The sequence below is a fragment of the Lagopus leucura genome, unplaced genomic scaffold, assembly GCF_019238085.1.
Source record: "Lagopus leucura isolate 7727_CA_CO unplaced genomic scaffold, USGS_WTPT01 Super-Scaffold_100009, whole genome shotgun sequence".
In the NCBI taxonomy this organism is placed as follows: domain Eukaryota; kingdom Metazoa; phylum Chordata; class Aves; order Galliformes; family Phasianidae; genus Lagopus; species Lagopus leucura.
The window spans coordinates 28,225,741-28,241,279 of record NW_024962266.1 but is presented as its reverse complement, the minus strand read 5'-3'; the positions used below and the strand labels follow the sequence as shown (position 1 = coordinate 28,241,279).

General features: G+C 43.3%; 1 protein-coding gene across 1 annotated transcript in view; it reads right to left on the bottom strand.

Annotated features, from left to right (window-relative positions):
* LRRC7 (leucine rich repeat containing 7) overlaps positions 1-15,539 on the bottom strand; it is a 91,183-nt gene that overhangs the window by 28,123 nt on the left and 47,521 nt on the right. Inside the window, exons 10-14 of the mRNA XM_042873247.1 lie at positions 14,619-14,763; positions 12,772-12,844; positions 9,990-10,119; positions 9,503-9,618; positions 1,438-1,507 (exon numbers count right to left, since the gene is read on the bottom strand). Coding sequence (XP_042729181.1) covers positions 1,438-1,507; positions 9,503-9,618; positions 9,990-10,119; positions 12,772-12,844; positions 14,619-14,763 — 534 coding nt within the window. The remainder of the gene's footprint in view (positions 1-1,437; positions 1,508-9,502; positions 9,619-9,989; positions 10,120-12,771; positions 12,845-14,618; positions 14,764-15,539) is intronic.

The following is a 15,539-nucleotide window of genomic DNA, read 5'->3' as shown; positions in this document are numbered from 1 at the left end:
TTGGTGGCACTTCTACCTCTCCCATTCCTCAGTCTGCCTGTAACTCCCACCAGGATCGCCATACGAACTCTAACACCAGAAATACCAGCTGCATGCTTTAAGCCAGGATGCCCAAGGAGTGGGTCCTGCAACTCTGAGGGTGCTCCTGGTGCCAGCTGCGTGGAGGCAACACTGAGTTCTACTCAGCTGGCTATCATTATTGATGTGCTGTAATGCAGCACCCAGGAGCTACTGTCACAGTTCATGGATTAGAAGGTGATCTAAACCTGATCACTAACGTCAAAATGCTGAAAAAGCATTGTCTGCTTAGTTGGAAGTGTATGTTTGGTGGATGGGTAGGGGCATTTTTTATGGAAATAAGAGTTAGAATCCTAATTTAATGCTTGAAAATTTATTCATCCTTGTGTATTAATCCTCCCAGACTGTCTCCCCTCCCTTCAGCTTGAAGCCTTTTCCTTAGCCATACAAGCAAAAACTAAATTGAAGGGGAAATGCAACAAAGCACTGATACAGCTGTCCCTTTGCTTTGCCTCAGTGGATGGCATGCTGCAGGCAGCACAGCACAGCCCCAGCTCCTGTGGCTGCCTCATACAGATACAGGAGGGACTCATTCCCAGCAGCATCAGTATGCTCCTCAGCTTCAGTTAAGGAGATGTAATGGTTGATGCTGGGCTTTATTGTAGGGTGGGAAAGATGACACTACAAGAACTTACTGCAATTATTAAAACCCGCTAGGTATGTTGAACTTGTCTAAAGCTGTACAAATTGAATTTGTCTCCACTTAATCACATTCTGGAACTGCAAAATTATCCTATCCACCAATACTGCCAGGACTGATGGGGACTTATTCTAGTGCTCAGATGCTGGGTAACTGTTACCTAAGGAATTAATGGTAATGCCACATGAACTGAGCTCCCTGGAACTAAGGAAGGCATATCTAAAATTAAGAGGAACTTAAATGAGAATTTTCTCTAAAACAAGACTGAGAGTTGTTGTGCATCTTCTGTACATTTAAACTCTCACTGGCTTCACTGGAGTCTGAAATATGCAGGAAGGGAAGCATGGACAGGAAAAGGCAGAAGACAAAAATGGAGGGGTAGGGACGAATAAGGAATGGGACAAACTAAGAGCAAGGCTGAGAACAAAGCCTTGCCTCTTGGATTTCTGTTTACAGAACATTCTCTTGATAATTCTGATCACTGTTTACCACTTTTATCAGGGCACAGAAGGCTAGTTAGCAGCAAGCAATAAGCCCAGCAATGGCAAGTTTACCCAGATAATGAATGCCAGCCAGGACTGCCTACAGCTTGGTAGGGAAGTAGCAGCTGGGCTGGGACAGATCTCTTCTAAAGCTCTGCTGCAGTGATGTATGGCTACAGACCTCATTCATGGCCCCTGTACCTTACTAAAGAAATTATGAACGCTGGAAGCCATTACCTGGTTGTCAGAAAGCCACAAAGCTGCAAGTTCTTTGAGTTTAGTAAAAGTGAATGGCAAGTTCTTCAGCCTGTAAATGAGAAGGAAACAGCGTGAGTCCCTCACTGCTACATAATTCCTTCGATACACAGCATGATTGGCTTGATCAGACTAAAAGTGCTATCATTTCTTATCTTTATTTTCTCTCACATTTTGTTAAAATACAGCATTTTACTAAGGGGATGCCCCTTTAAGTACTTCCACATTAAGGGAGATACTTATACCCTATAACAGAAAAGATTTGGTCCCAGCAGGATGTATAGCAAAGTCCTACCAGCTTTCAGCACAGGTGACATAGGGAACCTTTGACTTACCAGTTACATTTTGGAACACAAATTACTCGAGGATAACGGGAAATTCATTTCTGCAGAAATGCCAGGTATAAAATCAAAATAAGACAAATTCACAGTGAGCCTAAATGGCAAAAAAAAAAAAAAAAAAAAAGCCTTTTCATGATATATGTGAATACATTGCCTAAAACAATCTGCATGTGGGAGCAGGGAAGAGGTGATGAGGTGGCTGTGGAAGCTCCAGCCACGCTTTCACAGGAAGCACCCTGTTCTGAACACGGCATTTTCTCTTTGCAGCCCATCTCAAAGCAGAGAGCAGCCCTGGTCACACGCTGCTGCTCCCCAGCTCCGCGTTACAGAGGGCTGCCAAAAGAAGCAGACGGCCAAAAGGAAGGACTGCAGAACATTTACTGTGATCTAACCACAAAAAGGAGGTGTAAATCCCTTCCCTGAGGGGCAGGCGAACTGATAGCACAGGGAGAAAGAGTGACAAACCTCCAGCAAAGACAAGCAGCCGCCAGCAGAACCCTCTGCCCCTCTACCAGCAAATAGCCAGAAATATCCCTACGGGATAAACCTATATATATATAAACCTATAATTAATGCCACAAGAGTCTCTGAACCTCCTGAGATTTAGTTTTCAATGCTGTCTTAAAATGCACACATCATCTCTGGAACAGCGCAGACTGAGATGTTCTTTATGCACAGAGGTGGCAAATAGGCTCTCACAGTTAGCATAACGGTTCTTGGTTCTCGTGGTTATCTGGACATTTTACTCAGATCCTTTTTTCTGTATAAAGAGACAAGAAGTGGCTTCTCAAGTGACCCCCTTATTGCTCTGCCTTTGGGACACAGCGTCTGCAGAGGTTGCTGCTGCTGCTCCCAGCTCACTCCAGTTGAGTGAGGGGTATCAGAGGGAGAACACACCTAGTAAACAGAAATGATGTGTGGCAAGGGAGTCCCCGGGCTGGTTTTACATTTCCAGCCAAACCAAACACAGAGTTCTTCATCTGTAATGGCCAGAAGCCCCGACACCTTGCTTTAAGTGTCTGAAGAGGATTGATTCTGAGGTGCCGTTAAGGAGAAAAGATGTCAAATCAGAGATCAGTGAATGGAGGCACCCAAAATCAGCACTGATTTTTGACAATCTGCCATCAAAATGAAACCCAGCCTCTTTTTCTGACTGCAACTTTTTTTTCCACATTTAAATTCATGACTGCTTTTCCAACTGTGTGAAGTTCATCAACATTTCCCCCCCATCTGCAGTAACAATGCAGCTGCATCTCTCTGACTTTCATGAACAATGGAATTACCAAGAGAGGAGGTTTTGCATTTTGCACACTTCAGAACAGGGCCTGCTGTACTTGCTGCTTACACTGGATTAGTTTGACCACCAAAGGTAAATACATAACTGTTCATCAGCCAAAACGAGGTCGTACCACCGTTACAAAGCACCTCCAATGTTATGCATAGATGCAGCTTCATCTACTTTACATTTACTTGTGTTTACTTTCCAGACTGTGGGCCAGATCCCATTTGGCCTGCATCAGCATAATTCCACTGGTTCCAAAGAACTAAGTCACAAACCTGGATTAAAGATTTGGCTTTCTCCTCTGTCTTTCAGCAGCACAGACAACGTGATTGGTTTGCTCTGCTTCCATGCACCTAACATGTGGCTGCAATCAGATAGTAGTACAGACATGGAAAGTTTATGACTGTGCTGCTCAAAGAGCTTTTCTTTTATACTAAATACTGAAAGATCTCACTAGATAGCATGGAAAGCTACATACATAATCGGTTTTATAAGTCTAAGAAAATATATCCACAATTCTAGATTAAACTTTAATGGGTACATAGATAATTCATTGAGAAGATGGTCAAATTAATTAACTTACAAGTAAGGGGTAAATTACACTGTATCAAAAGAACCTTTTCTTACTACGGAGCAAACAACGCCCTGCTGGAAGCTGCTGCTGGCCTGGGGCAGAGCAACCACTGTGCAGCAGCCTGGGCTGGGGGCAGCCTGGGGGCACCCAGGGGCTGCAGGCAGGGACCCCTCCAGCCCTCTGGAACACAGACACTGGGTCTAACACTCCACTGCACACATTTTCTTCCACAAACACGTTTCACTTCTCTGCCATTTTTAAATCCCTATTAACTTCAGTTTGGAATCTTTTAAACTGAGTTGTACGATGAGCCAGATGTGATCATAAAATAATCTCTCAGTGTTACAGATATTTTCTGTATTTGTATTAGGTTGAAGTACATATAAAACCATGCTAAAGCTTAAAGGTTATTAGCAGAAATATTTCTCATCAGTTGAGCTCTGAAGCACCAACTGATTTTTCAGCAGAACACCTCTGACCTCCAGCAGCCACTAAAGCATGAGATGCACGCGTCCTTCTCACAGTGTTTAATTTTCACAAAGGTAACGTTTTCTTATAAGAAAAGAAAATTTTTCCTTTGACGTCCTCGAGGTGAGTGAAAACAAACTAAAGCAAAATGGCACTTTTTAAAGGGACATCCCTGAGCACCAAGCTATTGGCACCCTGTGACCCCCAGCCTCAAGGAAGTGCTGTATCAGTGCGTTATGATGTGCTGGAATGAGGACACTGGGGTAATTCAGAGTAGCCCAGCCAGGGACAGCTCTCCATGGTCATGCTCAGCAAATGGACAATAACAGGGTTTTCAGAGCGTGAAAGTTCAAAAGAACATAATTCATATTAACTCTTTCATTTACTGCTCACAAAATCACTGGAGGATGTTAATGGCCAGAAGAATTACCTCTTTGTCAATAAGCAATATTGTACAAATAACTAAACAGGAAAAGATACACCAAGGAACAGTCCTACATTTTGGAACGCAACGCAATCTTATGCTTGTTTCATCCAACTTCTGTTCCTGATACTCAGTGTAGCAGTCAAGCTGTGACCCCGGGACAGAAGCACAAGCAATGCAAATACAGAAAGGTGATGACTGGTTAAGCTCTTCTGTAAGAACAATCTAAAACTAGAAGAAAGGTTACTTACCAGTAACCGATGCTCTTTGAGAAGTGTAGCCCAAATGTACATTCTAACAATTCTACCTCTCAATCACAGGACTCAAACCTGGAAGGACTCTGAGGAGAGAGGAGAAGCAGATGGAAGACAAATGTATCTGTGGACTACACACTGTGAAGAACACCGGTTACTGGTAAGACATCTTTTTTTCTTTGAACGAATCCCACGTGCACTCTTAGCAGTGAGCGAATCCAAGCAGCTCCCCCCAGGGACTCGCTACACGGTGGAAGTCTCTGCATCTTTCATGCATCAGTAACTGCACAACTACATTATCAGATGTGCATTGGCTCTTGAAGCACCAGAGATGCCTGGCAAAGGCAAGGATGAATCCCCAGGTAGTTGCACTGCAGGTAACCGGAATCAAAACTCTCCTGAATGCACAGGAAGGTGTGTGAAGCCACCTATGCTCCGGTCAGATGCACACTAACCCTCATTAGACTCCACTTAGCAATGTGATGGCAAGTTGGGGTTCAGTCCACTACTGCCTTTTATTATGTAGTAACAACAAAATGCTGCGTTTCCTGGGGATGAAGAGTCTGTGAAAGGGATGAAAAGGTTTGGACCTGTAAAGATAAAAGGACAGAGGGCTCGCAGCTACAGAGATGAGAAGGACAGATACAGTCTTAGTGCATAAGGCATGGGAAAGAAAAGCTGGAGTGTAATTATCTGGTTGAAGTTGAGTTACGATATGAATACCTGTAGAAAATCCTGAAACTAAAAGATAGCTTCTGGTCAATTCAAATGAACAAGGTCCATCTTAAAACATTGAGGGCCTTCAGAAGACAAAACAAGAGTGAAAACCTGTAGTAGCTGAAATCGTAGTATTAAAAAGGCTAGGGAGGGACTCCAAACACTGACCCACCTTCGAGCAAAATATGTCAGCTCACAAAAAAATTAAGATTCATTTTAGCCTGAGTGTATTGTTTGTCATGTTTGCCTCTTTTCTGAAAGATATCCAATGAGAACTTAATGGAAAATCCTGCACATGAAAAACGTAGGTATTTTATATTCGTAAGCAGACAAGCTCCAGGCAGTGCAAAGGATGGGGTTTTTCCTCATCACGTGCTACTTCACAGCTAAGTTGTCCATCATACCTTGTATGCACGACCATTTGGAGAGCAGACTGAAAACACTCCAAGCACTTTGGCAAGTTCAAAGCCACCAGAACCTCTGCACTCTGCATGCCTGGAGCCAGCCTGCACTCCCCATGTCATGAAGAACGTATCCAGATAGAACACTTTTTGTGGAAAAATGGCATCTCACAAGAAACACTCAAGTAGCCCAGCTACTAGCAGAGAAAGTCACTGGGATAAAGACAATGACCTAAGAGGCTACTGGACATGCAAGTTCAGTCACTGCTGTAGACACTGCAGGTAAAATTTGGCATGTGACAAAATAGAAGGAGATGGCTCTGATCTAAGTTATTCACTAGGAGGAATCTGCAGTGGGCAGATCCCCAGTGAAAGACTGCATCCCCTTTGTAAAATATATATCCATGACAATCTTCAAACATCCAGCACGGGCTGGCAGTCACAGCAGCAGGGTCTGCTCCCTCTGAAATTAACATGCAAAGCTGCACGAGCAGCCTAACAGAACGGACATGAAATCCTCTCCAGAGTCAGGAGCAAGAAAGTCACACAGAACTGACAGGCAAATTCTAAAGGAAATCTATGATCATACGCACAGTCCATCCCCATTTGTTGTGAGTACAAGGAGTGACTGCCAATCCTCAGGAGGTTTGGGTAAAAATTGGAGGTCTCATGCAAAAGATTCTGTCAGAGCAGTATGTAGTGTGAATGGGTCTTCCTTAGCAGCAGAGCCTGCAGAGTCCAGGGCTCAGCAGGTCTCAGAACAGGCTGCCAGGGAGAAGCCTGACCCCTGACCCAGGAGCTCCGTGCCATAGTACGAAGCAAGTGCAGAGGCACCTTGGATCTAGAATTGTCTTTCTGCTCTGCTTGCACGTCTGTGTATCTTCTTCCGATGGCTCAAAGGGAAAGAGCTGATGTGCTCTACCTCCTCTGTCATAGCTGAAGAAGGAAGAGCAGAAGGGCAAAAGTATTATGATAACATGGAAAAGTTCCTAACCACAAGCAGAGCCCGAGTACAGTCCTTATTAGCATGTATACGTGAACTCATTCAAAGAAGAAACGGATATTGCCTTACTGCTAACATACATATGAAAATGGAAAATGGAGAAGACCAAATGAATAAATAAGGATCCGGCATTAAGACTGCATCTGAGCTCTGTGCAAACTCTTCGGCGCTGAAACTTTGGAACATCCATTTCACTAAGGTAGGAAGTTCCACAAAAAAGAAGAAATCAGCATGGTCACAGCGTGTCAGCAGGGCAACAATCAACCTCAGGTGGAACTGATGTCAACAAAGCAGGAAAAAAATCCCCCAGGCCCCTCAGGAGGAGGGAATCTGTGTGAGATATAATTCAACTGTTCCTACCTCTTCTAGTTCAGACCACTCTCCAGCTAGCTCTCTGATGGCTGCAACTCACTGCACAGCTTTTCAGGTTGAGCTGAGAGAACAGCTTCCCACCCCAGCGAGGAAAGGCTGTCTTCTCCTGCCCTCCCTTCCTTCCTGCCTTGGTGCACAGCCACCATGTACCTTCAACTGCCTTTGGTGTTTGCTAGACACCACTGAAATTCAGCAAACTGAATATGTGGGGAAAGTTAGAATGTGACCACAACAACAAGATAGATCACTTCTAGAAGTTTTAGGGAGTCAGGCCATCCCAGCCGCTTCTCTGAGTAGCCCTGAGAAAGCACAAGGAGATGTAGGGCTATTAGCCAGCAAGAAAGGGGAGTGGGAAGGACAGTGATCTCCACGCCCCAGCCTAAGGAACACCCCGAGATGCCAGTCTCAGTGTTTACTCCACAATGGAAATCCCTCTGCTTTGTTATCTCTGGGCAGCCAGAGAAAAAGGCAGCTGGGCAGGAGTGCTGCTTTCATGGCAGCCAGCTGTCAGGTCAGCTTGCTCAGGAGACCTGGCATACTCCTACACCTCTGCTGCCTTCTCCCAGCAGCAAGCCACCCCCTCCCTGTCACCCCAGTAACAGCACTCAGAAAGCAGTAATTACAGATGTAGTCATAGGCTGAAATCTGCAGCTGACTCAGCAAAAAGAAAGAAAGAAAGAAGCGAAGAAAGAAAAAAAAAAAAAAAAAGAGTAGTTTTCTTCTTCCTCAACACACATTCATGGCATAATAACAGGTTCGAAAAAAAGGTCCGAGATCCAGCTTAGAGTGGTTTGATGTGCCAGGGAAGGTACGACAGCTGCAGCTCCCTGGCATCTCCAGAGCACACTGAGGTGCTCTGACAGCCCTGCTGCCCCTCCAGCTGGCTGTGTGCAGTAAGGTGGGGCTGCCACTGGAAGCACCCATCTGAAAACTCAACACGTGTCTGACAGGCTGCTTTCACCTGCATCCCTATGCGTTCAGGACCCCCAGCTGTCTGGACAAAACTGAGCTAGGACAGGACAGGGCAGATGGATGCAGAACAGTGTGGGGAAGCTGACTGCTGTGCTGGGGAGAATGCTGGAAAAGAAAGAACTCAAAATGTGCCTGAAACACAGCTTCAGGCTGCAGGAGCACAGGTAGGAGCACAAACCCCCAGCACTGCGGTGTGCTGATGGGACAGAGCACCCACGTCCCTGGGAAAGCACTGGGACCTGAAACCCAAGGTCAAGAAGATCTAAGATCTGATTCTGGGACTCGGGCGGTTTCCACAAACCTGGAGCTCAGTTTAGCTTTACATACCGGTCTGTACATAATGTATTTTATGATACACAATTGCACCGAGGAAAATGATCTAATGGAATTAAGCGAACCATTTTGAACAGATGTATTACAAGGATATCAACAGTACTGGATTTTATACTTTCTGGTCAGCCTTAATTTAACAAGACTGCTGACAGTAAATTGGACCAGGTACACAAAGTGCTTCCCCAGATATTTACTGGATACGAGTGATAATTAGTTGAAACAGAAAAGTGTTCACACACTGACTATGAACACATTCTTGGAGCACGTGAATCTGGAAATTCCATGGAAAAGTCATTTCTGATGGCAGTCGGAGCACAGGATGGAGACCAAGAAAGCCTCACAGTAAGCACTGCATTTCTCAGAACAGCCATGTGCATGAGAACAGAACCTGGTGGGGTTCTGTTGGCTTTTGGCAGGACCCTCACCCCACTGAAGGGAGCAGAACATTTCCTTTTGATTTCGGTGGAGTTGGGGTGGTATTTCACGTGCTGGCATGTAATGATCTCATACAGCAGCTTGTCACAATTTCCTTATCAGGGCACACAACACTGAATTATAAAAATGCATCCAGTTTTAAAGCCAAATATCTCACTTTCACATGGAAACAGCAGCAGACAAAATAAGCAAGCAGCATTTCATCTCTGATAGAGCACTGAGAGTCAGATCCTTGTCCCGTTCCAACTTTGCTTTGGATGCCAGTAGAATTAAAGCCAAACCATGAAGATTAATCAAGATATTTTTCCCCACAGTTTAAAAATTTCAAGTATTTATAAACACAATTTTATATGTTTTGTATGCATCTGCATATATTATAGAAATATAATTTAACAAATGCCTAAAAAGAAATAGCTATTTTTTTAAAACATATTCTCACAACGTGAGATGGGAACATGATCTGAACCATACCTGTTATCACTCAGGTTTAACACTCTCAGCTTCTGCATCTGACCTATTTCATCTGGAAGAAATTCCAGTTTGTTGGAGCGCAGGGACATCACGGTTACGTTTTTGCAACTTCCAATCTGTGAGAATGGGAAAAAAAAAGCAAAGATATAATAACACTCACTCTGAAAAACATTATCATCATTCACTCAACATCAGAAGGTGGCCAAATTATCTTTTTTTTTTTTCTTCCCATATAAATGACAAAGAACAGCAGAGTCAGAAAACACTGTCTTTTGACAGAAACATCAGGGAAATGCACTTTGCTACCTGCACTGCTGCTTCCCAGCAATGCTCTCCCTTTTGCATAAAAATCAAATTGTTCATTTGATTTTTACCACTTTACTGCTTTTGCAGTAAATTAGTTGCTTTTAGGGCCTTAACAGGGATGAAATCTGAGGCCTATCACAAAACATTCTGACGTAATTTGAAAACAGAATCAGCTTCTCACTTCTCTGGGCAGCTCAGGAAGGAAATTCTCATCCACAGCCAACGTCCTCAGGTTGTGAAGGTAACCGATGGTAGAAGGTAACGACTCCAACTCATTACAGCTGCAGTCAAATTCTTCTAATAAAGATAAACTGAAATTGTAAACGCATTTGTTAGATGCTGTGTGGGGGTTAAGTAACAAAAATTTGCCATCTAAAACCTTTGGAAGTTTCGAATCATCACAATTCTGCAGCCATTGTGCCCTGAAGATGGATTTATTACAGATTTCCCAAGAAGTCTACAGTAACAACATTAATTGTGCTGCTCATTCAAAACATGGAATAAAAGTTTTGTGACTCATTGAGAATGCCACCGTTCCCCACTTGTACTGCCCTTTTTTGCTCCATGCATACTGTGGTTTTTCTCTCAGGTGCTCATACCAAATACGTGCATGAAAGAGGGAAGTCCAACTCGAAAGCTTGTTCAATTAAAGATGCATACATTCTTTCTTTTACTGATGATAACGGAACCAGAAAAGCTCAAGAACTGAAAAGCCAGTTTTGGACAACTGCTTCTAATGGAAACTGGAAGCTCTCATCCACTGAGCTGTAATGGTCAAGAGTGACTTGACTTTATTTGAAAGATATTGTCTGGCATGGATGTTCTCAGCTTCTGTTCTTCCTGGTGACTTCGTCAGTAGACAAATGAAGATGGCCACAACAAAAGCAATAAAGTCCTCATGAAAGTGTGCTGTATCTGTAACCACCATTGCAAAGCATTTAGTTCAGAAAGTGATTTACCATTCACCATGGCTTGTGGATGAACGCTATGTTGAGAACAACTGCTATAATTCCAATCATGCTAATTTAGCTGAAATTTCATTAGCTGTAATGTATTAACTTTAATGTCTTCTTGGGCTTGAAATCTATGGAAGAATGATCTGAATTTAGAAGAACAGACAAAAATCAGTTGCATGGGCTGCAACTTTTGTATCCAGAAAGCAGAAGCAAGGGCACTCAATCAGGTCCTGTGGATACAGGCTCCTGCCCCGGGTCCAATTCCTAAAGCCCTTTATGTAAATCCTCTGGTACTATCAAACAAGGGAAAGATAAATACATGCTTAAGTGTTTTACTAAGCTGAGTCTGCTGAGCATAGCATCTTGCAGGTCCAACTCCAAATGCCATTTGCAGGCTCGTGCTCCAAACACGCCTGCCAAAAACGAGGGTGGCAGTTCACTGCTAACAGCACTGACTCAGGCAGTGCTGAAATGCTCCGTGGCTCATCAGGAAATTGGTCTCTGGAGGGAGAATTCCCTCCTCCACATTGCTAATCTTTGTGTGAGAATAATACACTCTGCAGTGGGTACCGTGCCTATCATTATGGAGAAAGAGGCCCAGTAGGAAACTATCCAAGTGGATGAGTCAGAGAAAGGAAGTTCATTTTGATGTGGGAGACACCGTCCTCATTAAGTGAGGGAAAGTGCTACATTTAAAAATAACGTGGTAATATTGGGTGATCAACCTGCTGTTCTGCAGTCACACCTTTCAGAGCAGCAGTACACATCTCTTACAAGACAACTGTGGATCCTCGACAAATAGTACTGAACAGATACCAAGCAAGAAAAAAAAGATGGAATTCCCTTCAACCTGAACAATGCAATCCGTAAGAAAACACTGACATGACAGCTTTAAAAAAATGACTCCCAAAATTGCTAAAGGTGACGTTGGACACAACATCAACTTTCCTGCAGTGTCCAACACAGCTTTGAGCCTCGTCAGCTCTCACTGTCAGAAGCGATTGCTGCACAACCAGATTTCCATTTTATCACCCATGCAGCCAACTTTTAATGCACACCATCAATATCACATCAATATAAAGCACTACAAGAAGTGCATCGCAGGAAGCCAAACCTCGGGTTTCAGTTGCTGCAGTTTTCACTGTCCACTACTTTCTCTGATGCCATGTAAACAACAAAATTATCACTGAGAATATTACTATAGAATGGGCTCAGGAGTGGGACAGCACTGGCTATGGAGGTTAGAGATTATTTCTACTCTGGAGATCTCACTGTGCAATTCTCTGCTGGAAGGGATGTGTGTCATGCGAAGCTATAAATCGAATCAAAGACCTTCTTCCAGGAATGGCAGAATAATCATACTCCAAAGCAAGGCAGCTGGTTCTTTGTATTGCTTTGGGGAAAGGCCTGGACCTGCTTTGAGTTTTACAGCAAGCTGTGGCTTTCAGGCAGGCAACACACCGAGGCAGCAGAGGGAAGCTCTGTGCGCAGCAGCACCACGTGGAATTTTGCACCAAAGATCATGCAGTATCTGATCAAACTTCAGCAAATCAGTGCTTTTATGGTATTTTCACTGTTTCTATGCATACACCCACAAAATTGGCATGGCTTTTTCATTTATGCTCCTGCAATATTTTAAGGCACCTTAATATGTATGTGGCATACAGCCATCTTCCTTCCAACATCAGTCCCGGCTGTTGCTATGGAAACTGCCATTCCCCCAGTTCTTATCTTTCTTCTACTTTTGTTGCTCTAATCATCCAAACTGCAAGTGATTCACACCAAAAACACCGCTTCATCCTTTGTCTTGAACAACATGGTACATTTCACCTTCCCATCGCTTACGCCACTGTAAGTCCACAGAAGCTGCTCCACGTGTCGGCATGATGAGCTGTGTGTCAGGGGCACAATTTGGGATGATTTTGTAATTCAGGGCATCTTCTTTGTCTTACTTTTGATCTCAGAAAAAAAGCAAGTTGGAGGGAAAAGATTTCTCTTGATACTCACTTTCCAATCGCGTTGGGCAAAATTGTGAGCTGATTGTCATCCACTTTTAACGTGGTGAGCCTTTTCAGCAGCCCTGCAGAACAGGAAAGGAAGGAGGGAAGAAAAGTATTCCACATCCATCTTAACTTTCTGTAATCTCCAGTATTCTCATTAAACAATAAACAAACACATTCCTGCCCCATTGAAAATATTCCCCATTACAATGCAGCGCAGATCAAACGTTGAGCCGAAATGCAACGAGTACAATATTAAGTGCATTCTGAAGTGCTGAAAAACGTGGAGAGGAATAAAAAGGAATAGTACCCTGTGGCCTGATTAAAAGGTGCTCAGGTCCCAGAAGGTCCCCAGCAAAACTATCTAAAGTAAATGCTGCACTTTGAGTGCTTCACAGTATGTAGGAACAGACAACCAGAATCAGTCCTGAAGGCACTTGTGCATGCAGCTAATTCTTTTTGTTAAGAGAACTGCTAGATATTGAAGTGTCAGCAGATGCATTACTAGGTAACATTTATCCAGGGAATGACACTTCTGCTTTGCACTGTGAAACAGGGAGATCGATACAATGGTAAAGAAAGAAAGGATAGGAAAATCATTGCATCACAGTGGCTGAAAATGAGCTTGATACAGTCAGAAAATAAGATTCCCACCTTCTGGAAGTTGCTGACATTTCAAAGTCTGCTTTTGCCCTGAAGGAGTTCTGGAAACTCCAAAATAGCTTTACAAACATTTGTAATCAGCATTGGTTATAGTATAAATTAACTATTTACATAGAGCTAATTATTAAGTGGAATGCACCATAGTATGAAAGCTGAAGCAGATGAAAAGTACACTTCAAAGGGATAGCAGAAGCATTACTCACTTCCATCATAGTACATTTCTGTTGAAAAGCCAACATGTTCCAACAAACATCCAGGCTTCAACAGCACTGTCTTTTAAGAGGAAAAATTTCTACCAAACAGAACTGCAGCAAGCTGTCACCTGAAAATGCAGTACTGAAATGACTCTTTCTGCTTTGCTTCAGTTACACCTATTATGATTCAGTAATAGGAATTTGGAAATGAGCACTGAGTGCACAATTCACAATGTCAGCATCCTTCTGTACCAGAGTTATGTAACCTTGAAAAATCAATCTGCGTATGCACATCAGAAAACTCATTGAGAATCAACTGCAAGGCTGATGGTGAGATATCGCATCAGAGCAGAATGGGAAATAGCTGTAGCAGTCGCTCAGTAACGTTCATGCAGTAGAGTGTTGTTGGCCAGCTATACAGTCTGGAGGCTTGACTCTGATAATTGAAACAGGGGAGGGTCCACAGTGCCACCATGCTGTGTATCTGGGGGCTCATCTGCTGGAAGCAACAGAAGAGAGCAGGGACCAGCAGTGCTCCTGAAGCAAACCTGAGGGATCGGCTGCTCAGAGCCTCGTACCTACAGACACCTTCCAGAAATCCTGCGTTCTAAATAATTCAGGAATTCTATATGTGCAGTACAGTCAAAACAGAAAAGGAATAGGTTGAACTATTTCTTCTTTTAATGCCATCACTGCAATTGCACTACTGTAACTAGTTTTCTTCAGGAGTTTAATACTATTAATATAACCACTTTTATATTCCCATCCTAATTCAGACCAGATCAATAGTACCTTTATTTAGTTTCTTGACAAATACAACTCAGAATAACCTGGAGCCCCTAACTATGGATTATTTCTTTTTTTTCTGACGTTCAAAGCAGTCTTTATGGACTGCCCCAATACCAGATGTATGAGTGCCCAATTAATTCCTTTGGAGTTTAATGGCAGTTCTTGTTCCAGCTTTATCACAAAGTGTAAAAACAGGAGCTTTTCTCACCTATGGAGTCTGGCAGTTGCTGCAACATATTTGATGACAACAGGAGGTCTTCAAGTCCTTCACATCCCGATATGTCCAAATCAACAGTTTCTATCCTGTTTTTTGACATATCCAGGTACACGAGCTGTTTTAACTTCCCTATAGACTTAATAGCACGTTACAGAGCGTTACTTCAACAGATAGACATGGCATGCCAATTTCCAAGTTTAAAGACCAACAACTGCAATACAGACTTCTGGTTATCACAGCATGCTTTTCTATCTGTCTCACTGAATCAGTATTGGGATTTCTTCAGGAAGCTGCAGAAGCAAAGGCATGGGGCAGAGCTGAAAACCAGTTGCTCTGTGAGCCCAGGTGATAATTCTAAGCCCTATGAAAATGCTGCCCATTGCCATTAAACCAGCCTATAATCCTGCACCAAAATAAACAATGAACTCCAAACTGATTCGGGTGCTCTGGATTCATTAAATCTGGAGGGAATTTGAGTTCTCAGTGCCACATGGCTTTATTACTTTCTTTGGTTGGACCTGGATCCCAGGGACACCACTCAGCTCACCCACCCACAGCAGCACTGGGGCAGCAGTGCATTTCTGTGTCATATCGACTGCCTACATTTTGTGAAGTCTAAAATCAGGTTTCAGACATTCATAGTTCAGTTATGAGAGGTTAATCCCAACAGCTATAACATCAACGAGCAGCTAGAGAAAAAATTCTCAGATTTCTTTGAAAATCCATTGGCATGTGGAGTCTGAAGCCAACAGAAGCAATCTGCTTCTTGGTCCATTATCACAGGACGGTCACTTTGTTCTAGACATGACATTTCACCAAGAAAATCAGCAAAATTGATGCTCTTGCTTTCCTTACACTGAAATGTACCAATGGTGTCTGAGAAGACAGTGGAAAACAACTTCCCTCGCAATG